At 54.4% G+C, this 24070-nt stretch overlaps 1 protein-coding gene and 1 long non-coding RNA gene across 2 annotated transcripts in view; one reads left to right on the top strand and one right to left on the bottom strand.

The window, feature by feature from the left end:
• The window catches only part of MFSD4A (major facilitator superfamily domain containing 4A), a 28439-nt gene extending 13609 nt beyond the window's left edge, over window positions 1-14830 (bottom strand). Inside the window, exons 1-3 of the mRNA XM_069545219.1 lie at window positions 14509-14830; window positions 4642-4840; window positions 3720-3980 (exon numbers count right to left, since the gene is read on the bottom strand). Coding sequence (XP_069401320.1) covers window positions 3720-3980; window positions 4642-4840; window positions 14509-14738 — 690 coding nt within the window. The 5' untranslated portion in view covers window positions 14739-14830. The remainder of the gene's footprint in view (window positions 1-3719; window positions 3981-4641; window positions 4841-14508) is intronic.
• LOC138416327 (uncharacterized) lies at window positions 13495-21474 on the top strand. The gene is made up of 3 exons (XR_011247618.1): window positions 13495-13701; window positions 14521-14679; window positions 19771-21474. It is a non-coding gene; the product is annotated as an uncharacterized lncRNA (long non-coding RNA).
• The last annotated feature ends 2596 nt before the right edge of the window (window positions 21475-24070 follow it).

Here is a 24070-nt window from a genome sequence, read left to right as displayed (position 1 = left end):
AACCTACTTTCCAGGTGGGGCAGCTGAGGCTCGGAGTTATCACTTAGTCTAAACCTGCTGCAGTGGGAAGGTCTGAGAGCATTAGTGTGGGCCACATGGCTGACTTGAGGCAGGATTAGACTGGCGCCCAGGCATCCTGATTCTAACCAGTGCTGTCTCCATGTCAGGGGCTGTTCTGGGTGATGTACCTCACAAAAGCACAGGGGCTGCCCTCAAGGTAAACAGAGGCAGGGCCTCCTTTAGAGTGAGAAATGCATGCTACGAACAACACGCACGCAGAGCCCAGAGTCAGGTTGACTGATATTTGCGTTAATTCGCTTTGGTTTTAGGAACCCCCAGAGCAATGAGAACTGTCTCCTCTCCTGGAGTTGCCTCCACCGCCTCCCTCAGGTGCCTTGCCTGTGTCTAACTACCCTTGCCGCCAGGAAGTCCTTCGTCGAGTCTAACCTCTGCCCTTCCTGCCGTAACTGCATCCTGGCTCCTTTTGCTTTAGAAGAAGAAGCCCAGGGAGCTATGGAAGTGTCCCAGGGGCCAATGGGCTCCTCGGGGCTCACAAGCAAAGCTGGCACAGACATCAGCTAGCTGCCAGCCTCTGCCTGGCACTGCCCTGGGCAAGCCTCTACCTCGCCTGGAGACAGGCTGGCTCACACAGGCATTTCCCCAAGTCAGCTAAACACCACCCCTGTGCTGGCACCTCCTTGGGGGCACTTTGGGAGCCTCCTTCCCCTTATTAATGTCAGTCAGGCAGACCCCAGCAGCATTAGAGCCATAAACCGGGCCTGAATGGAGGAGACGGCCCTTGCCTCCGGAGTCCCGGGTCTGATGTGGGAGGTGAAGCCCTCTCTCCAATCTGATGGGGGAAACAGGAAACCCACATGCAGAGGCCTCTGGCAGCAGAACGCCTGGGTGAAGGCCAAGGGGAAACAGCTGTAAAAGAGGTGTGCTCACTCAGGTTGGGCTTTCCAGAGAGGTGGGTGGTGGGAAGGACTTCACCAGGGTTGGCTGATGTTGCCAGCAGGAACACACTGGATCTTTATTAAGAGCCCATTCAGGAAAGAGAGGCTCCACCTTAAAAGCCAGAGGATGCCAGGTGGGCTGGCCTGTGTGTTTGCATTTGCCCACATGCATGCTTAGCCCATTCTCTTCTGGGGTGGACTGTTTATCTTCAGACACAAACCAATGGAAAAAGTCCGGAAATCCTGCAGCAAACAAAGTGCCTCCAGTCTGTGCCTCGTGGAGCAAGAGAAAACAGACCTCGGGCTTAAGCTGGCTGGATGTTCCGGCTTCCTGGTCCAGAGTCTCAGCCTTGTCATTGTACTGACAGGGCCCTTTGCCTTCCTAGGTCCCCCTTGGAGGACAAGGCCCAAAGCTGCATTGTTCCCCGAACAATGATGGCCATGGGAAGAAAAGGGAAGGAGCAGAGGGAGAGGGGTGTGCTTTTGAGGCCCTCCCATGAGCACTCTGGTGCAGGGAAAGTTACAAAAGAGAAAGGAAGTGAGCAGTCGATTACAGGGCAGCTGGGAGGGCTTCGTGTCGGAGGCCAGGGTTCCAGCCTGGTCAAGTCTCTGACTGGCCCCTTTACAGGCCCTGGAGCCAGTGACGGTCTGGCTGTTTAGCGGGGCTGCTGCTGCTGCTAAGTCGCATCAGTCGTGTCCGACTCTGTGTGACCCCAGAGACGGCAGCCCACCAGGCTCTTCCATCCCTGGGATTCCCCAGGCAAGAACACTGGAGTGGGTTGCCATTTCCTGCCTTCTCAGTTAGTGGGACTGGGTATCCTCAAAGGCCTCTTTCAATACTACCTGTATGGCGCCATTCTGAGGCCTAGCCTGCCTGCCTTGGGACGGGTGACAAGACAGACTCCAAGTCAGAGTGACAAACGATGAGGCACCTGCACCCCACAGCCAGGCAGACCCCTCCCAAACCCCAGCGCCTGCTCCACCTCCACCCCTGACCCCAGCGCCTGCTCCACCTGCACCCCCCACCTCAGCGCCTGCTCCACCTGCACCCCCCACCCCAGCGCCTGCTCCACCTCCAACCCCCACCCCAGCGCCTGCTGCACCTGCACCCCACGGCCGGGCAGACCACCCCCACCCCAGCGCCTGCTCCACCTCAGCCCCTGACCCCAGCGCCTGCTCCACCTGCACCCCCCACCTCAGCGCCTGCTCCACCTGCACCCCCCACCCCAGCGCCTGCTGCACCTGCACCCCACGGCCAGGCGGACCACCCCCACCCCAGCACCTGCTCCACCTGCATCCCCCACCCCAGCGCCTGCTGAACCTGCACCCCACGGCCGGGCGGACCACCCCCACCCCAGCGCCTGCTCCACCTCCACCCCTGACCCCAGCGCCTGCTCCACCTGCACCCCACAGCCAGGTGGACCACCCCCAACCACAGCTCCTGCTCCACCTGCACCCCACGGCTGGGCGGACCACCCCCACCCCAGCGCCTGCTCCACCTGCACCCCACGGCCGGGCGGACCACCCCCACCCCAACGCCTGCTCCACCTGCACCCCCACAACCCCAGCGCCTACTCCACCTGTACCCCCAACCCCAGCGCCTGCTCCACCTGCACCCCCAACCCCAGCACCTGCTCCACCTGCACCTCACGGCCAGGCAGACCCCCCCAAACCCCAGCGCCTGCTCCACCTGCACCCCCCACCCCAGCGCCTGCTCCACCTGCACCCCACGGCCGGGCGGACCACCCCAACCACAGCGCCTGCTCCACCTGCACCCCCCACCCCAGCGCCTGCTCCACCTGCACCCCACGGCCAGGCAGACCACCCCCAACCCCAGCGCCTGCTCCACCTGCACCCCACGGCCGGGTGGACCACCCCCACCCTAGCGCCTGCTCCACCTGCACCCCACGGCCGGGCGGACCACCCCCACCCCAGCGCCTGCTCCACCTGCACCCCACGGCCGGGTGGACCACCCCCACCCCAGCGCCTGCTCCACCTGCACCCCACGGCCGGGCGGACCACCCCCACCCCAGCGCCTGCCCCTGCTGCTCCCAGCCATCAGCCCTAAGCTGGCCAGGAGCCGGCGGGGGTTCCCCGTCCTCTCGCTCTGGCCCCAGCCTGGGCTAACCTAGGCTGCAGGGCCCCAGGGGGCTTCCAGCCAGGTGCGAGTCAGCCCTGACTTGGCAGAGGAGCATGCGAGCTGGGGTACAGAGGGCCCCGAGACCTTCCCTGGCCACCGTGTGGTGGTCTCCCCGTTCTGTCCCCACCAGGGCAGCCACCTCATGCAGGGCCCCTTGGAGGTCATCTTGTCCATCCTCCAGCCTCCATGGGGGCCCACCTCACAGCAGGAACAGGAGAAGCCCACTAGCGACTGAGGACCCCAGAGGGGAGCCTGGCATGTCCTGCAGGGCTCTGTCCCGAGGTCCACTTCAGCTGCCCTTGGAGAAGAAGAGCTGGTTGCCTTAGGGGAGCTCCGAGGACTTGGAAGTCAGCCCTGATGTCATGGCGCTAGACCTGCTCACTGTTTTACCTCCTTGGAGAATCTCAGTCCCAGGGTGTCACAACTGAAGGGCCTTAGAGGTGACCTCCTGTGACTCCCTGTGGTCAGGATCCATCTCTGGGGGTCAGCTTTCCCTTCTTCCTGAAGGCACATCTCAGCCCCAGTCCACTTCTCAGAAATGGAAGAATCTGTACTGGGAGCTGGTATGGCCTGGTAGGGGACTGTCCACTAGCCCTCACCCAGCCCTGCCCAGGGGCACTCACATTGATCAGAGCCATAATCCAGAAGGCATAGGACACACGGGTCCCTGCCCCGTCCTGCGAGGGCAGCCCAGGCAGCGTCCGGTTGGACCAAGGCTGGGCCTCAGGGTGCTGGCGGCCCAGGACCCTGGAGGCATGGAACAGATGGCTGCCGGAGGTGGCATTGGCTGTGCTGTTGGCAGGCAAGCAGTTGGCCTCAGACAGGAAAGGGTCGGCGATGAGAGGGCTCAGCAGGGCACCAAAGCCCACAAAGAAATGGAGAACCTGGGGGGGGGAAGAGAATTGAGGGTGGTGAAGGCGTGGCTCAGGCTTTGCATGACCCCACTGTGTGCCCCATCTGGGGAGCCCCTGCCTGGATGCAGCAGAGGGTGGGAGGCAGAAGGGGTGAGGAGTGAAGCTCCCGTCCCCACCTTCCTGCCTGAGATAACGTGGGGACAGTGGCCAACCCCTCCCTCACTCCCTTCTTTCCCAAAGCTTAACCCTCAGCTGGGACTATCCCCATGCTAGAATCCACCAGGTAACACCCCAAAGGGAAGAAGGGTTGATAAAGTGAAGGGCTGGACTAGAGTCTTGGGCAAGAGCGGGGAGAAGGATGGAAGAAGAAACACAGGAGACGAGAGAACAGCAAATCCTTCCATCACGCCCCTTCCCAATTTACAAAGAGCCTTTTCTCATTAGCACTTAGATTCCTGTGACTCTCTGCACACACTGGTCACCACCCTGTTTTAGAGATGAAGACACCCAAGTCCAGTATGGCCAACAGCCAGTATGGCCCAGCTGGAAGTGGTCACTCTGAACCTGACCCTGCTGCTCTTTCCAGGTCACTGTCCTGGCCATGAGGAAGGGACACCCGGCCCGGGCAGGGGGCTGAGGAAGCTCCTTTGAGCCCTGCCCCGCCCCAGCCCCAGGCCCGCCGGGGGCTCACCTGGAGGAAGACGGCCGAGTCCTTCTGGTAGATCCTCACCAGCTGCATGTTGGCCACGGTGTCGATGCAGCCCATGGCCAGGCCGGCCAGCGCCATGACGGAGGCCAGCACCTCCACGTCCCGGCAGAAGGGGATGGTGGCAAACACCAGGGAGATGGCCAGGGAGGAGGTGAAGAGGGCCCACAGCGACTGGGCCAGGCTGCAGGGTGGGGGGCGAGGTCAGTGGATGGGGCTGCAGCCCTTCACGTGAGGACCTGCTCAGCCCCATCTACTCATCTACTTGCTGGGTAGGCCCCCAGGGAAGCCGAGACATTCCTCTCATCCTCTGGTCCGAGGGTGAAGGGAGCTGTGGTGCTCTGTCGCTTATTAGCTATAGGTTGTGGGCAAGATGTCTGAGTCTCCTCCAGTGACAGTCCCTGCCGCACAGGGTGGTCGTGAGAACTATGTAAGGGATGTTTCATAAGGCATAACTGCTATTATTGGACTTATAAAAGTGATCTTGTATCATTTACTTTAAACTGTTTGCTGATAAACAATTATGATGTGAAGATACCTCCATCCCTCCCAGGGAAGGTGTGGGGTGAACCGGTTCTGAGCGTCTCCGGGGAGCTGTGCCACGTATGTGAGGCTGGAGGTGGGCCTGGGAGGGCGGCCAGGTGCCCCCTCCCACACACAGGTGTAGGGCACACCGGGCCCTCTGCAGGCTCCAGGCCCAAGCTGCCCAAATCAAGCCCTCAGCCCAGGTATCTGGGTAATCTGGTGACCCTTCTACGTGCCCAGCAAGTGTCCAGAAGCGAGGCCCTCAGCCTTCCCCACGGAGCAGTGTCTGGGTGGAGAGCTTTCCCTGGAGGAGCCCAGAGAGCTGCAGAGAGTGAGCACTGCACAGAAGCTTATGGCTTTGTCACGGCCTTTCGGGTATACCTGCCCAGCAACCGGACTCTTGAGAAAGGAAGGGAGCCTCGTGTTTTCTGAGGCCAGTCTGAAAGGCTAAGGTGGGGGCAGGGGGGCAAGGAGAGTGGGCAGAAGAAGGTTCTGGAAGGGAGGGCTTGTAGAGGAGGCACCTCAGATTATGAGAAGTTGGAGAGCCCTAGAAACCTCCATCTGACTCTCCAGACCTGGAGGGTCGAGGGGGTTGGTGAGAGTCAGTATTTACACGTCAAGACCGGCATTTCCAGCTCACTGATGACAGTGAGAGGCCCCAAGAGACACCTCAGACTGTCTTTTCCTAGGAGTTCTTGCCTCTGACCCTTTGGGCACTCAGCTTTTCATCTCGTTCCATCTTTGATTAAATCCGTTATCAGAAGGGCTCTGCTGATAGTAGCGGATCATTATTTCCTTGTTTTCTTGTTTGCAGGCTGGTCTACCCATCGTGACCACTGCCAACTCCCAGCTCAGAGCTGTGTGTGAGAAGGCAGGGGAGCCTCAGCTGCCAGAAGAGGGGGTCGTGCTGCGGGGAGGCCTACTCGGGCCCCCACCCCAGCCCCCGTCCTGCTCCCCCCGCACCCCTGGCCTCCGGCACAGACAGCCGGCCTGCTCCCCGGGCTTCACGCGCTTCTGCTTCCTGCTCCCCGGTGGGTCGTCTCCTGGTACTGGCACCGAGAAGACAGCCACACCTCACAGGCCGACAGGCCTCTCAGACGGCTCTCTCCCCTTCCTTTCCCTGCACGAGATTGACTGGGCAGCCTCCAGGGTGGCCTGACTTCAGGGGTAGCAGAGGGTCCCCGACTCCTCCTCGAGGTCTCCCCTCTGAGCTACTCCATGGACTGGCATTGCGACTTCCTCACTCACTACTTTCTGGTAAAGCACAGATGCTCCAAGTACAAAAAGGTGGAGTAGGACCCTAAAGGATTACTCCTAAAGCTCTCCGGAAAAACACTATCATTCCTGTCTTGAAAAACCTGGATGAGAGTGGTTAAGTAGCCAGTAGTACATTCCTGGGGGCACCTGACCTGGGGGCGGTGAGCTGAGAGGGGCGGGGATGTGGGAAGGTGCGGGGAGAGAAGGGAGAACTAACATTAGGCGGGCATGAGAACAAGGACACTTGTTCCCAGTGTCCACGACGCTTGGTGCACACGGCAAAGCTGTGAGCTAGACCCTGCAACTGGGCCCCGTGTGACTCACAGGAAACGGAGGTCAGAGAGGGATCAGAGACGGCTGGGAGAAGGGCTAAGAAAGCAGTGGACAGACCCCAGACCGCCGCCCAGGGCTGCTGGCTTGCTCTCTACGCCATGCTGCTTTCCCATGGAGGCGTGTGCAGTGGACAGACCCCAGACCGCCGCCCAGGGCTGCTGGCTTGCTCTCTACGCCATGCTGCTTTCCCATGGAGGCGTGTGCACGCACACGTGTGAGCGTAAAAAGGCAGGCGCTGGGCCACAGACCCCGCCAGGCTGAGAGGAGGGCGTGAGGCCAGGTTCTGCAGAGCCTTGGACTTAGGAGGCGCAGCAAACGGCTGAAGTCACTAGAAACGAGTGCACTCTCTGCTTGTGTTCCGGGAGCTCCAGCTGCTTCCCAATAACGCTGGCTCCATCGCAAGCTTCCTAAGGACACTGCTGCCTTCTGCTCTTTGCAGGACCCACGGCTGGGCTGTGCCTGGACCCCATCCCTGAGGCGTTTGATCTGGGGTTGCTAAATATTGCCAGTGAGATGGGAATGCTTGAGGAAGGCCTGTCTTATCACCCCACGCAGCACGGCCTGGACAAAGGGATCAGAGACGGTGAGCAGGCTGATGGTATGGTGGTGACACAGAGAAGGACACAGAGGTGACAAGGTAAACAGTCTAGTGGGCCAGGTGGCCCGAAGGTGCGGAGTGAAACAGCAAGAGGCTCGGGAGACAGGGTTGGGGCTCAGAAGGGCTGGGGGCCAGTGGGCAGCCCTGCCAGGCCGCTCCTCTCTCCAGCGGGCACCCTCTCGATTTGCTGTTCTAGAGAGGGCCACTCAGTTTCCAGAGGGGGGCCTTTTGTTCCCAGGCCCAGGGACAGACAGGAGAAAGGGATGGAAAGAGAACTCGAGGAAAGGAAAGGCTGGAGGTAGGCTGGCCTGGGAAGTCCCTTCTGCTAACCCCGGGCCAAGCCGGGCCAGCTCCTGCCAACCTCAGGCCGTGGTTTGGGCTTGCAGCCTGCCAGCTGGGTTCCTGGGGTACCCTGGGGTGGGGTGGGGGCAGCCAGGGGTGAAGACCAGTTCCCAGGAAATGGGGACAGCTGCAACTCAATGAACATTGGGTTTGCATCCCAGGCTGCTTACCCTCCCCAGCTGTTTTGGTGGGGCTGTGCCCAGTCATTTTTAAAAATCACCCTGAACAAATTTCTTTAGGATGGTAATGTTGTTATCAAGAAAAAAGGAGTCCTAGAGACATCCTAGAGCCAGACTGAGATACACAAATTGGCCTGGTCACAATGATTTGGTCAAGGGTCCCTTCCAAGAATGTGGGTAGTTGAAAATCACAGAATAGCAATGTCATTCCCTGGTGGCTCAGACAGTAAAGAATCTGCCTGCAATGCACGACACCTGCGTTTAATCCCTCAAGAAGGGAGTGGCAACCCACTCCAGGATTCTTGCCTGGAGAATTCCATGGATAGCGGAGCCTGGCGGGCTACAGTCCATGGGGTTGCAAAGAGTAAGACACAACTGAGCAACTAACACTTTGCACTTTTCTTCAAGGTCACTGCCACTTTGGCAGCACGGATGTGTTTGTAATCAGAAGACTGGTCCTAGGCCCACCTTTGCTAGTTCCCAGGGGGTGGCTCGGGACAAGGCATTTACACTTAGCCCTTCTGAGCCTCAGTTTCTCTGCTGTACATTGAGGATGGTGAGCGCTGCCTTGCAAGGCTCCTGTGCGGCGGGAGTGAGATGTCCGCTTGTCCCCCTCTGCTTAGCTGTCCGCCTCCCTCGCTCAGCCATCTGCAGCTCACCTGCAGGTCCCAGGCTGCCCCAGGGGGACACACTGGCCCGCTCAGCATTCAGGGTCAGAGGCCTGGAGCCAGCTCTTGCCTGACCCCTGGCCCCGCGCCTGGTTCTCGCTGCCAAGCCCTCTGGGGCGATCCTGTGAGGCTGGCCGGGAAACTACCAGAGTGGCACCAAGGACCGAAGAGCCCTACCCTCATTTTACACATCGGGAGGCGGGCCCAGACGAGAGACAGGTGTGAGACAGGCCCCGCGGGGACCCAGCTTCTGACTGCAACCTGGGAGAAGGCCAGTGTGGTATCACTGCCTGTCCCTCCCTCGTTGGGGTTCTGAAGCCAGTGCCGGCTGGTGGAAAGAAGGGCCCTGGTCCCCCAAGACAGTCTGGGGAGCCCTTCGTCAGGAAGCCGGGGAAATGTCCGAGTTACTTATTAACGGCCCCACACAGGAGGTGCAGACAGGGGCAGGAGCAGAGCCAGGCCCTCTCCGCGGGCAGTGCTGAGCTGCCACCCACCTTGGCCACGTGACCTTGAGCACGGCTGACTGCTCAGCCCGGGGCTCGGCCTTGCCCAGAGGGCACCTGTGACCCCCACACGCCCGCGCTGGCTTTTCTGGTTCTGTGATAAGAGGTGGGGCTGCCTGGCTCTGAAACAGGGGAAGGGCTTGAACAGGCAGATGTCAGCCAGGGTCCCACCCAAGACTGCCAGGGTGTGGGGAAGAATGCGGCCTCATTCCCCTCACAGTTTTACCGCAAGGGAGTCCCTCTGTCCACCTCGGACAAGCCCCTCCCCGAAGGGCAAGGGGCAGAAGGCAGACCCGGGAGGCGTCAGAGGCATCCAGACATTCTCCACCCCACAGGGGCAAGGGTGGGCTGCAGACTCTGGTCCAGCCCGGGAGAAAAGGGAGGGCTGGCACCCAGTAGGAGGAGCAAGGGAAAGCCCTCCAGTGGGATCACCCCCACACTCACACCCCAGCCTGTTTGATACCGTCTGCTAAGGCTGAGGGGACCCTGAAGGAAGAACAAGGCAGCCTGACTTGGGAGGGATCTCAGCCAAAGGCGGCTGCCCTGCTAGACCCAGATCACGGCAGCAGCCTCGCATGACGCCGTCCCCTGGCCCGGCGGGTGCCGGGCCCACACGGAGTGCCCCCTGCACACCGGTTAAACTTGTAGCCCTGTCTGCCTGAAACGCCTCTGCCCACACCCTTTGCTTGCACGGCTCTCTCCTGCAGTCAAGTGTCAGCACAGAGAGGTCTTCCCCACAGAGCTAAAGTAACCCCAACTCTGTAACTCCACATCCTTACCTTGCTTTATTTCCTTCATCTCACTAAAATCGTCCTCCAGAATATAAGCACCTTAGGAGCAGAGACCTGTGTCATATTCACCCTGAAAACAGGGTCTGGCTCAAGAGGTATTTGTTAAATTACTGGATTAAAGGATAGGATGGGTTTTGAGATTTTTTTAATTAAAAAAAAATTGAGATATAATTTACATGCCATAAACTATCTATTCAAAGCACACAATTAAATGTTTTTTCAAAAATTTATTCAGAGTTATGAACTCATCACCATGATCTATGAGCATTTATATCACCCCCAAAAGAAACCCTTCACCCATTAGCAGTCACTCCCCGTTCCTCTCTGGACGAACCCTTAGCCCTAAGAAACTACTCATTTACTTTCTGTCTCTAGAGATTTTCCCAACTCTGGACTTTCATGAAAATGGCACCATAAGAGTGCGTGGTCTCCTGTGACCGGCCTCTTTCACTTAGCATAACGTTGTCAAAGATCACCCATTTATAGGAAGAGTCAGGACTTCGTGCCTTTTTATGACTGAATCATATTCCATTGTGTGGACAGACCATGTTTTGTTTGCCCATCCGTCTGCGGATAAACATTTGGCTGTTATGAACAGCGGCTATGATGCTATATAATGCTGCTATGAACACTCATGTACCAGTTTTCGTGTGGACATGTTTTCAGTTCTTTGAAGAAAATACCTAAGAGTGAAACTGTTGGGCCAGACGCTGTCTCCCGTGGAGACAGATTTTTAAAGCCCAGGTCTGCTGCACGCTGGAAGGTGGACAAGCTGCTGGTGGGAGAGGAGGAGGCTTTCTAGATGGGAGACCAACCCGGGCCTGGCTCAGAGAAGGGAACTGGCTTTCGCACTGTGTTCCCAAGACCACCTCTGAGCCACCAGGGAAGCCCAGATCCCCTGGAGAAGGAAATGGTAACCCACTCCAGTATTCTTGCCTGGAGAATCCCATGGACGGAGAAGCTTGGTAGGCTACGGTCCCTGGGGGCGCAAAGAGTCAGACACGACTGAGCGACTTCACTTTCCCTTTCCCTTTCCCAAGACCACGGGGAGCCAGCATCCTGGAGAAGTAGGTCAGAGAGTGGCCGGGGGGAAATGTCCACGGAGAGCGGGTTCCATGCAGTGGGCAGGGGAGAGTCAGAGGTGGGTCTTGGGAAGGTGGGACTTGTAAGAAATTGAGGGAAAAAAAGAAAGGTAGAGAAAAAGATAGTTGTTAATAGAGCAAAGAGAAGACGGACTCAAGCCTTTAATTAAGAGCACACACGCAGAGGAAACGCCCAGGCAAGGCTGGGGAAAGGTGGGGGAAGCTCTGAAAGTCATTTATCTGCCCTGATATCTTTGAGATCAAGGGGTCTCCCAAACTGCCCAGAGTTGTAAGACAGGTCCCCGTGAAACCAGGAACAAAACCCCAACCTTTTGTCTAAATACCCACCCCTTCTTCCGGTCTGACAAAGCACATATCTACACACCCTGCCAGCTAGGTGGCTTTGGGCTTTTTTCTGAAAAGTTTCCTGCTCTTGATAAGATTTTTCTAAGGAAGGTCGTGTCCAGCTTCTTCTAGCCCTAAACATACCCTTCTCCCCTCTCGGCCTACATGTAGTGCCTCCTTTGAGCTCTCCGATGGTGTCAGAAGAGAGGGAGAGCTGGTCCCCTGCCTCCCCCAGAAGAGGGCTCCTACCCTCCTCTGCGCCCAGGCTGATGTTGAGGCTCTCCACACCCAGTCCCTCCAGAGCACGTCCCCGTGGAGGCAACCAGAAAGCCAATTCAGCCCTGCTCCTCGGTGCAGGCCAAGGACTGGGCAGGACCCGAGCAGGAGCCCTGAGAAAGGGCGCTGCTCTGACTGTCCCCTCCCTGGCGTGTGCCATCCCACACTTTCCCCGCTCCCTCGCAACAGCTGGCCCTCCCGTCCCAGTTTGTTACACCAACCCCCCACTGCAGAACTCGCAGCACACTTGCAGTAATCACTTAAGCTGAAAAGCACTAGCAGCGGTGGCATTAGCATTTTAGCTCGCGGTGAGGCCCGAGCTCAGGAGTCAAGGCTGAGAGGCCAATTTCAGGCTGGCAGAGGTTCTGTTTGCTTTGAGGATGGAGGACTGTGGTGAGCTGTCCAGCTCTAGGTAGGTGATGACTCCTGTCTGTGCACAAGCCACTCCTGTGACCTCCCTCTACTTCCACTGACGTCTACTTTGCTCTTAACCAAGGGATAGGATTAGGACATGTCGTCTTGCCATAGGAGGACTGAGGTTCACAATTTAAACCTGAATCACAGGTGGGACACACTCCCCGTGCCCTACCCGACCCCCACCCCTCACGTCCCAGCAGGAGGCTCCAGAAGCCCACAGTGTCCTCCCCGGGAGTGTCCGCTTAAAAATCCTCAGCCCACGAGCATGGACCGTATGCCTCTGCCTGGAGAGTATACGGTATAACTTGTGCCCTGCAGAGCTGAAGCTGACTACTATGAGTCAGCTTGCTTTTTTATGAAAAAGCAAGAGGCATTTCCAAACTATCTGGTTCTAGATACAAATGTGTGGGTTCATATCCTGGCCAGCTTAATAGCTCTGTGAACTGGGGCAAATTTCTTAAGCTCGTTGTGATTTGGCTTCCTTCTGCACAAAATGGAGATAATAGACCTTATCTACCGATTGTCATGAAGGTTAAGTGAGTTGATACAAGAACGTTACTAAGAAAGAAGTATAGGCTTGTGTGCTCAGCCATGTCTGACTCTTTGAGACCCTGTCAGGCTCCTCTGTCCAAGGAATATTCCTGGCAAAATACTGGACTGGATTGCCATTTCCTTCCCCAGGGGATCTTCCCCACCCAGGTATGGAACCTGTGTCTCCCGCATGCCGTCACTGGCAGGTGGATTCTTTACCCCTGCGCCACCTCAGAAGCCCAAGTAAGAACAGTGTGTGGCATGGCCTAAATGCTCAAACAAGCAAGCTATTATTGTTACCATGATTACTCTCCTTTTCCCTGAGCCCGTTTCCTGTGCCAAGACCCTTCCCACTGCCTGTTTAGGGCCCCTCATTGAGTAAGGAGCCCTGAGGGAGGTCCTGAGTAGGTAAGGAAGAGCTGGCCCAGTTGGGTGTGTATCTTTGCTGTTCTCCCAAATCCTGGCATGCCAACCTGCCGTTTAGAATTATCCTCATTCCCTTTCCTGTTCTTTGCCCTACACAGGTTTCTAAAAAGTTCCAGGTAAGGGAGCTTTGGTAAGTCAAAATACTTAAAAACAAAAACAGAAAAATACCCTGAATGATTTCTAAAGAAACCCGTAGGCAGAATCAGAAAGAATCTCGAGCTTTTTCTCAAGATTTTCTGAGTTCTCCGTGCATCCACTCTTGTACAAAACCCACAGAAACACTAGTGTCCATAAGGATGCTTGCTTCTTAAAAGGAGACTTCTTTGGTTTACAGGAGGATTTTGGCCGTGGGGATAATCACTCGTGAATCGATCATGCTTGGCCAGCTGGGCGGCATAACGTGGGGTCTCCATGCATGGACACTGTGCTCCTCTCCATCAGCTCTAGGGGACCCGCCTCACAGACACTTCCAGCAGTGAGCGGAAGGGCAGAGCTTCTGCCCAGAACCCCACCCCCACATTCCCCCAGAGGCTTCCACTGTGGCTTGGTTCCCAGGCTTCTGCTTGTCTGAGGCCATGCAGTCCAGGAAACCACCCAGCCAGAAGCCAGGACTAGGGACGCCTCCAGCAGCCTCTGGCTCGCAAGTCATCCAGCCCCTGCTTTGAGTCTCCTCTCCCCGGTGCCCCAGGAGAGTGGATCCTGCCGCCTTTCCAAAGGGCTGCATGGAGGTGGCCCTGTCAAATTCAAGCCTGGAGAACGAGGCTCTGCAATGGTAGGCAAAGGGGAGCCTCTGGGGGCCATGCCAGACAGAGCCCAGAGCCCTGCCCTGGGGCAGACACTGGGCAGGAATAACATGGGGTGGGAGAAGCGGAGGGAGACCCCAGGCCAGAGGTGGAGGGTCACCTCACTAAGCTATGGGTGGGTCACCGTGCACCTCCCCCTTCGGTGAACTCAGCGCTAAGGTCCTGCTTGTCTCAGAGGCGGAAGGGTGCTGCCTGCAGGGGCCAACGCAGGAACCCTGGCGCCCCCAGGAGCAGGACCACACAGGACCCACCAGCCCTGTGGTCACCAGGGAAGGGACACCCTTTGTTGGCTGCTCTGGAGCTGAGGATCTGAGTGGAGCTGCCCCAGGGCACTCTGTCCGGCTGCAGCCAGCCCTGGCATCGAGCACAGCCCCTGAGGTCCACTCCGTCTCCTGCCACCTCACTTCCAATTCCGCCCCCAGCGGCAGGGGCTACAGACAGTCCTCAAACGGGTTGTGCCAGAGGCGACCCCGCAGCCTCTGGGAGCTCGCTGCCACTCTCCCTAGGGGGTTGGGGTGGGATAAGCAGCATGAGGGCTGGGTCTATGAGTAAGGGCAAATAAATAATCCAGAAGTCACCTTCAGTCTCCGGAGAGAGTTTTGGGGAGAGAGCTGGGGAGGGGGTGGGTCGGGAGGCAGCCCTCCGGCTAAGGCAGGGCACGGCTGGCAGGGCGGGGAGGGGTGATCTCGGCCTTCCGGAGGCAGGGGCGACCCTCGGCGCGAGCCCCGCGGGGGGCAGAACGAGGGCGACAGGAAGGGCCAGGGGCTGGCACTCACGTCCTCTTGAAGACGCCCCCGAGGGCGCTGCCCAGCAGGAGGCAGAGCTGCTGCGAGAAGAGGACCCAGGAGATCTCGGGCAGCGAGCTGCGCGTCTGGCAGCGCAGGTCCAGCAGCGTCGGCCCCAGGAAGGCGATGCACAGGCCGAAGCTGAAGAAGACGCTCCAGTAGGTGAGCGTGGGCTGCAGGTTGCGGCGGAGCAGCCCCGACACCCGGACGTCGCAGCCCATGGCCCCGGCCGGCGGGCTCGCGGCTACTGGTGCGGGCGCGCGCGGTGCCCGAGTGCCGCTTCGCCCGCCCGCCCGCCGGCGGGAGGGCCAGCCGGGCCGGGGAGCCCGGGGCCGGGGGAGGGGCGGGGGCGGGCGGGGAGGGGCCGCCGGGCGAGGGGCCCCGCCCTCGGGCCCGGGGAGCGCCCGGGGCGCGGCGCCTGCCGTGGGCACCGCGTCCGGGCCCGCGCTTTCCCCGCGTGGTGCCGGGCGCGGGTCTCGCCTCCTCACCACACCCAGGTTTCCGCTCTCCCCCGGCTACGGGAGATCCTCCGGGAGCCACTTGTCACCCCACCCCGTCTCCCATCCAGCTCCGTGTCTTTCCAGTCTCCCCATCCGGCCCCCCGGGGTCGGAGGGCCCTGCACGCCCATTGGCGAGCTCGGCAAACTGAGAGCCTGCGACGTCCAGTAAGGACCCCCGGAGGCTGGGGAGCGGGGTCTTCCGGCGCTTCTCTGAGGCTGGAGCTGCTAGCCCCCCTCAGACAGCGTTCTGGGCTGTGCTTTCATAGTGAAGGGACCCCGAGACCTCCCCGCTAAACTAGAGGCTTCGCTGATGGACTTCGGGCGTCCGACAGCGCCCGGTCTCCCCCTGGAATAGAAGGCAAAATCTCCTGCATACGTTTTTTCTCGGCAGAGTATTCCTGGCTTTCACCCCAAAGATCGCTCTAAGCTCAGCAGAAGGGCCTGAGACACATCTCCTTGGTGCCCAGTCCAGGTGGGATGGAGGAACACGGAGGTGTTCTTCCACACACATCTCTCTCCTTTCCTCCTTATTGAGAAGGGGGCGAGAGGAGGGTGGGAAGAGCAGGGTAGTGACTTGGAGGAATTCTAAAATCGTCCTCGAGGGAAAGAAGAAAAGAGTTTTGGGGAAAAATGCTTTTTTTTTCTTCACTGGAAGAAGAGCTGGCTGGGGGGTGGAGTGGGAGGGTGTTAAACTCCAGACTGGGAGTCCTTCCAGGAGCCTGCAGTTGACACAGGCTGTTCCTCCCCCCAGGTGGCCACGTGGCTGTTGGGTCCTGTGTGGTCCTGCTCATGAGGGAGCCAGGCACCCGTCCTGCACTGACCTCTGGGGCAGAGCAGAAAGGCCCCTCAGGTCACGCTCTGGTAGTGGCAGAAGCCATGACGTCATGACCTCTTGGCCCTCAAGGGGGACCAAGGCTGAAAGGGCTGAGGAGATAAGGGGGTGGGTGTCCCCATGATAGTTTGACACGTGGTGGAGGCAACCAGCTTCTCTTGCACGTGCCTGCCCCTCTCACTGGGGCACCCTAGCACCTGCCCCATCCTCCCAGTTTGTAGGCACCGGGGTGGGGAGCCCCAGGGTCCCTCTGGCTTGGTTGGCCTGTGGTTGAAGACAGTTGCTTGTTCAGTAGTGATTATGTTGGGCCTGCACAGTACTTGCGATTAAGTGAAATGTTACCCTCCGGGGAGGGGGGAGAAAAATAGAGTCCTCTCTGCCACTCTCAAAGAATTCCAGAAGCTCAGAGTTGGAAGGAGTTATCTCCAGTTGAGTCCCCTGTTCCCACCCCATCACTGCTGATAAACGCTCATCAGTACAGTGCTTGACTGATGCCTCTTAGTGACAGGGCCCTCACTTATCATTTCTGGGGGGCTGCTTTCAATTAGAATCAGCTCTGGTTGTAGGAAAGGTTTTATGCTGAACTGAAATGCTTCTCCCTGTGGCTCCCCACTGCCACCCACAGGACAAGTCTAATTGCTTTGTGCACGCTAGTCCTTCACACACATAATGACCTCACCCCCGCACTTGGCTTCTCCAGCCCAAATGCTTGAAATTCTTTCATAATTCTCTTAGATGGTACTTCCCAGCTATATCATCCTACTGGTTCAGCTCTTGACAGTGACTCTGGTACAGTGAGGAAGTCCACAGTGTCTGGAATGCTAGAAGCTTTCTATAACTTGATCTGGGGGTTGGTTACACAGTTGTGAACATATAAATATTACACCCCACCTTGAATGCAGCACCCAGCCACCTTACAGTCAAATCTTTCTGCCTGCCTTCTTTCCTTCCTTTCTTCCTTCCTTAGGTGTGAGGCCCTTGAGAGGAGACAAACAGGCAAGGAAACAATGATGTACATTCTGTAATAGGAGGCTTTGAGAGCCTGGGGGAGGGGGCAGACAGTTCTGCCTGGGAAGGCTTCATGGAACAGGTGATTACTAAACTGGTTCTGGAAGGGCAAGCATGTGAAAAAGTTTTGCTTATGTGCTCTTTCTTCTCTTTCTCTGTCTCCTCTGTTTTCCAGCACCATCACATTGTCTACCTCCTCCAGGAAGCTTTCTCAGAAAAATATCTATCTAGCTCCCAAGTCCCAGCAAGCCCCCTCCACTCCTTTTGCCCTGCAGTCTTTGTAATGGCAGCTGTTATATTTCACCATGTGGTAGCTTCCTGTTCCTGCCACCCTGCCTCTCCTGCGGCCAATTAAACAGTGAGTTCTTAAGGACTACAACTATATTTGCCTCTATTTCTAACTCCCCATCTTTGCCTTCTTTGGGGTTGGAGTGAAAACTGACCTTTTCAAGTTCTGTGGCCACTGCTGAGTTTTCCAAATTTGCTGGTATATTGAGTGCAGCACTTTCACAGTATCATCTTTTAGGATTTGAAATAGCTCATCTGGAATTCCATCACCTTCACTAGCTTTGTTGGCAGTGATGCTTCCTAAGGCCCACTTGACTTCGCACTCTAAGATGTATAATCATAAGGGATTTGATTTAGATCATACCTGAATGGCCTAGTGGTTTTCCCTACTTTCTTCAATTTAAGTCTGAATTTGGCAATAAGGAGTTCATGATCTGAGCCACAGTCAGCTCCTGCTCTTGTTTCTGCTGACTGTATAGAGCTTCTCCATCTTTGGCTACAAAGAATAGAGTCAGTCCAATTTCGGTGTTAGATCTGGTGATATCCACGTGTAGAGTCGTGGCTTGTGTGTTGGAAAGGGTGTTTGCTATGACCAGTGCATTCTCTTGGCAAAAGTCTGTTAGCTTTTTCCCTGCTTCATTTTGTTCTCCAAGGCCAAACTTGCCTGTTACTCCAGGTATTTCTTGACTTCCTACTTTTGCATTCCAGTCCTCTATGATGAAAAGGACATCTTTTTTTGGTGTTAGTTCTAGAAGGTCTTGTAGGTCTTCATAGAACTGTTCAACTTCAACTTCTTCAGCATTAGTGGTTGGGGCATAGACTTGGATTCCTGTGATATTGAATGGTTTGCCTTGGAAACAAACGGAGATCATTGTCATTTTTGAGACTGCACCCAAGTACTGCATTTCAGACTCTTTTGTTGGCTATGAAGGCTACTCTATTTCTTCTAAGGGATTCTTGCCCACAGTCGTAGATATTCAGTCATCTGAATTAAATTCGCCCATTCCAGTCCATTTTAGTTAGCTGATTCCTAAAATATCAATGTTCACTCTTGCTATTTCCTGTTTGACCACTTCCAATTTATCTTGATTCATGGACCTAACATTCCAGGTTCCTATTCAATATTGTTCTTTACAGCATTGGACTTTACTTTCACCACCAGACACATCCACAACTGGGCGTTGTTTCCTCTTTGGCCCAGCCTCTTCATTCCTTCTGGAGCTATTTCTCTGCTTTTCTCCAGTAGTATATTGGGCACCTACTGACTTGGGGAGTTCATCTTTCAATGTCATATCTTTCTGCCTTTTCATACTAGCCATGGGGTTCTCAAGGCAAGAAAGCTGAAGTGGTTTGCCATGCCGTTCTCCCGTGGACCACGTTTTGTCAGAACTCTCCACCATGACCCATCTGTCTTGGGTGGCCCTACACGGCACGGTTCATAGTTTCATTGAGTTAGGTGAGGCTGTGGTCCATGTGATCAGATTGGTTAGTTTCCTGTGATTGTGGTTTTTATTCTGTCTGCCCTCTGATGGATGAGGATAAGAGGCTTGTGGACCCTTCCTGATGGGAGGGACTGGCTGCCGGGAAAACTGGGTCTTGCTCTGGTGGGCAAGGACAAGCTCAGTAAATCTTTAATCCAATTTTCCGCTGATGGGTGGGGCTGTGTTCCCTCCCTGTAGTTTGATCTGAGGCCAAACCTCAGTGGAGGTTATGGCAATAATGGCGACCTCCTTCCAAAGGACTTAGGCCAGCACACTGAGCCTCCCAGGACTGCTGTAAGTCAGTGCTCTGACCCCACGGAAGGCTACAGTCAACCCACATCTCCATCAGAGATTCTGGACACTCAGAGGTAAGTCTGCCTCAGTCTCTTGTGGGGTCACTGATCCCCAGAGATCAAATTTCCAACATCCGTTGGACCATAGAAAAGCAAGAGAATTCCAGAAAAACATCTACTTCTGCTTTGTTGATTACACTAAAGTCTTTGACTATGTGGATCACAACAAACTGTGGAAAATTCTTAAAGAGATAGGAATACCAAACCACCTTACCTGCCTCCTGCAAAACCTGTATGTAGGTCAAGAAGCAACAGTTAGAACCAGACATGGAACAACGGACTGGTTCAAAATTGAGAAAGGAGTACATCAAGGCTGTATATTGTATTATTGCTTCAGTTCAGTTCAATTCAGTCCAGTCACTCAGCCGTGTCTGACTCTGCGACTCCGTGGACTGCAGCACGCCAGGCTTCCCAGTACATCACCAACTCCTGGAGCTTGCTCAAACCATCTCATCCTCTGTCATCCTCTTCACTTCCTACCTTCAATCTTTCCCAGCATCAGGATCTTTTCAAATGAGTCAGTCCTTCGAATCAGGTGACCAAAGTTTTGGAATTTCAGCTTCAGCATCAGTCCTTCCAAAGAATATTCAGGAATGATTTCCTTTAGGATTGACTGATTGGATCTCCTTGCAGTCCAAGGGACTCTTATGAGTCTTCTCTAACGCCACAGTTCAAAAGCATCAGCTTTCGTTATGGTTCAACTCTCACATCCATACATGACTACTGGAAAAACCACAGCTTTGACTAGACAGACCTTTGTTAGTTACCCTGCTTATTTTACTTATATGCAGAGTTCATCATGCAAAATGCCAAGCTGCATGAAGCACAACCTGGAATCAAGATTGCTGGGAGAAATATCAGTAACCTCAGATATGCAGATGACACCACCCTTATGGCAGAAAGTGAAGAAAAACTAAAGAGCCTCTTGATGAAAGAGGAGAGTGGCAAAAGCTGGCTTAAAACTCAACATTCAGAAAGCTAAGATCATGGCATCTGGTCCCATCACTTCATGGCAAATAGATGGGGAAACAGTGGAAACAGTGACAGACTTTATTTTCTTGGGTTCCAAAATTGCTGCAGATGGTGATTGCAGCCATGAAATTAAAAGACTCTTGCTCCTTGGAAGAAAAGCTATGATCAACCTAGACAGCATATTAAAAAACAGAGACGTTACTTTGCCAACAAAGTTCCGTCTAGTCAAAGGTTTGGCTTTTCCAGTAGTCATGTACGGATGTGAGAGTTGGTCCTTGAAGAAGGCTGACTGCTAAAGAATTGATGCTTTTGAACTGTGGTGTTGGAGAAGACTCTTGGACTGCAAGGAGATCAAACCAGTCAATCCTAAAGGAAATCAACCGTGAATATTCATTGGAAGGACTGATGCTGAAGCTGAAGTTCCAATACTTTGGCCACCTGATGCAAAGCGCTGGCTCATTAGAAAAGACCCTGATGCTGGGAAAGATTGAAGGCAGGAGGAGAAGAGGGCAACAGAGATGAGATGGTTGCGTGGCATCACCGACACAATGGACATGAGTTTGAGCAAGCTCTGGGAGATGGTGAAGGACAGGGAAGCCTGGCGTGCTGCAGTCCATGGGGTCTCAGAGTAGGACGGGACTGAGCAAGTGAACAACAGCACCCTTGTCTCATGCCTCACAGAGCGCCTTGCAGATAACAAGGCCTGGATACATAGCCGTGAATTGAATTATTTACATAACACCTTTTTGATTATTTTTTAATTTTAATTTACATATCTTAACTCCTAGTAATACCGAGTTTCCCAAGGGCAGAGTCCGTCTTTTGTGCTGTGTATTCAAATGTCTTGCCCTATCTAGTTACCCTGTGGTCATTCTTAAATTTGAAAGAAAACCTTGGGTAGTCCCAGAGCCATTCTCTGATTTACCTCCTCGTAAATTGGAAAGAAATTACCCCTGTTTCTCACAAGCTTTGGAAAGCAGTTTGAGACCTCAAAATACGAAAAAAGTGACCTGGCAAAAAGAGTGAAGAGTTCTCAGATTCTTGCTTGAAATCTACTCTTTTGCTTCAAGCGTCACCCTCTCCAGGAAGCTTTCTCTGACTTTCCTAGGGTCCCTCCTTGGGGCTCCCAACGGAAACCATTGATAATGACCTGTTTACTGCTGCTGTTCAAGGCAAGGGTCATGGGGCTTGTTCTTCACTGGGTGGGAGGACTGACTCCTGGTGAGACGTGTTTGCACTGCACTTATTCCTGCCTGCACTTGGAAGTTTACGAGCAATAAACCCGTGGCTTGTCCTGGACTATGGATAGGTGATCTAAATCCCGAGAATACTCGAAGTGAGAGCAAACAAGATAATGTAACACCGTGTGAAGTGAGAGCTAGATGCCCTCACCACGATTCTTCCACATGTGTCACAGCGCCCCAGATTGCTTACTGTGTAAACCTACGGTGTACATTTTGGTTTTGTTACTGTTCCTATTGGCACTGAAAACCTTAAATATTACAAAATGAACAAAGAGAAAAGGTCTGATTAGAGCAATCTAGAGGGGGAATTCCTGGGACTTGGGCCTAATTTCATGCTTGGCAGAATCCTCTACGTGACCACGGAGACCCTCGGTCCCCAGGGCCCTCTGTTCTTTGCTTCCTAGATTCTCATAAGGCTAGGCAGGAGCAACAGAGTTAAGTCTCTGTTCAAGATCATTAAGCATATCTTGCAGTTCCTCTGGCTTTTCCAGGGCATGAGACTGGCCCTCCCCCACTTCTGGATTTTGTCTACTTGTCCACATCCTCACCTGGCTGGCCAGACTGTAGGAAGTGGGCTGGCAGGCTGTCTTTGGGATTGGCACAGGGCGGTTGGGAAACAGCTTGGTACAAGGACTACCCTCGGATGACCCAGCCACCCTACCACACATGTAGCAAAGAGCCTTCTTTATCAAGTATCCAGGTGAACTGAGTTTTCATCTTCATGGACGGTGAAGAAGGTGGTTGCTGCAAGGTGCCAAGAGGGATAGGAGGGACAGGAACAGGCGAAATGGCCCAGAAGCATCTTAAAAATTAGACCAGTGGCCACACATATCCTGGAGAGAATGCTGCATAGAACCTGACATTGATTCGGAGTCTAAAAGTGTTAGTTGAAGCTAATCGAACTTTGAAAGTTGAAAGGACTCTGTGAAATTATCTAGTGCAACCTCCCACTCAGAAACAGAATTTTATTTACAGCATCCTTGAAGGTGGCCACAGCTCTAGTGTGCTCAGGCTTGCTGTCAGAAGAATCTAGTCTAAGCTATAAGACCTGTGAAAAAGGGAGCCTCCGTTTTTTTTCCTCTCTAAAATGGGAGGAATAATTCTTCCCTTACTGAGAGAAAATGTAGACAGTGCATAACACAGGAGCTAGTCCACCAAGTTCTCATTAAATGATAATAATTATTATTATTATTATCAACACCAATTCAGACTGATCTCCTAGTCTTGTACGCTAAAACAGTGGCTGATGAGGCCAGTCTGCCTAAAACTGAGTCCCCATTCTGAGTCCTCTCTGTCCAAAAGGATTCCTCATCTTATCCCTTCTGACCTCAATCCTGTACTAACTAAGCACTAATCACCCGGAGTTAGAGGACTAAAATTGCTGTTGACAATAACATTGTTAATGTACAGACTCAGATTGTTTCTCCAGACAAGTTGAGCTAGCAGAGCCCTGGGTCATGGATCACCAGACCAGAGGCTCATAACCCTTAGGCATCCTGACCCCTAAAACTACAAACTATGATTAAGAAATGTCCTAAGATGATGCTTAATCGTTTCCTTCCCCTTTAACAACCCCTAAATTAGAGACTTCCCGGGTGGTCCAGTGGTTAAGACTCCCTTTTCCCAATGGAGGGGCCTGAGTTTGGTCCTTGGTCAGGATCCCACATGCCACAACCAAAGATCCTGCATGCCACAAAGAATGTCGCAGATCCCACGTGTTGCAACTAAGCCCCGTGCAGCCAAATAAATAAATAAATATATTTTTAAAAAATTAAAGGAAACCGAACAAAACTCTTAACTCAAAAGACCCCATGGGAGTGGATCTGAGGCTTGTCTCCCATTGCCTTGTTTGATGCCCTGCAGTAAACTCTTAGTTTGTTGCAAATGTCTGCTTTCAGAGTTTGGCTTTCTAATTGGTGGGCTCATAGCCCTTTGGCGAGGTTGTAATTTGGCTATCATAAAGGGACCTCCCAGGTTCCTCTGAAGTTAGTGCCTGTGGTCTCAGCCCTCTGCCATTGTGGAGCTTCCCTTAGCAGAGCCAGCAGCTGAGGCTCTTTTGGCCAAGGAATCCACCAGGGAAGTCCCTTTTTGACCAAGCATCAGCAACCCTAGGCAATAGTCCAAGCTTGCAATGAAGGAATGGTTTCTGGATTGGAAGACCTCTATGGTAAAGAACTAGCACAATGCTATGGGCTGAAAACTTTTATGTTTGTAAGTTGATGCCCTCCTAGGTCCATTGCTGGGTACTGAAGGATGAATTGGGTTAGATAAAAGTGTGAACCTGAGACTTCTCTGGTGGCGACGTGGATAAAGAATCCTCCTGCCAGTGCAGGGGACATGGGTTCGATCCCTGGTCTGGGAAGATTCCATATGCTGGGAGTAACAAAGCCTGTGTGCCACAACTACGGAGTGGGCACTCGAGCCGGTGTGCCGCAACTCCTGAAGCCTGTACGCCCAGAGCCTGTGCTCCGCAACCAGAGGAGCCGCCGCAATGAGAAGCCTGCAACGAAGAGTAGCCCCGCCCCTCCCCACCCCGCCCCCCCCCCCCCCCCCAGCAAAGAAAGCCCACGCACAGCACGGACACCCCGTGCAGCCAAAATAAAAACAAATACTTTTTTTTAAAAAAATTATGAGCCTAACGTTTCTTTTGGAATTGGTTTGGCTTTAAACCTTTGGGAATTGGCTTGACTTTAGTCTTACGTGTGTGTGTGTGTGTGTGTGTGTGTGTGTGTCTATTTGGCAGACACGGGAAACAAAAGTTCACTTTCTAAGCATAGCCTTTTAGGATATACTGCAAAATTAGACCCCCTTTACTTATGATTCCCCAAACTGGGTTGCTGACTTAATAAAACATCTTTTCAGTGTTCCAACTCTA

The sequence above is a fragment of the Ovis canadensis genome, chromosome 12 (genome assembly GCF_042477335.2).
Source record: "Ovis canadensis isolate MfBH-ARS-UI-01 breed Bighorn chromosome 12, ARS-UI_OviCan_v2, whole genome shotgun sequence".
NCBI lineage: Eukaryota > Metazoa > Chordata > Mammalia > Artiodactyla > Bovidae > Ovis > Ovis canadensis.
The sequence above is the reverse complement of the archived record's forward strand: the minus strand, read 5'-3'. Positions and strand labels throughout refer to the sequence as shown.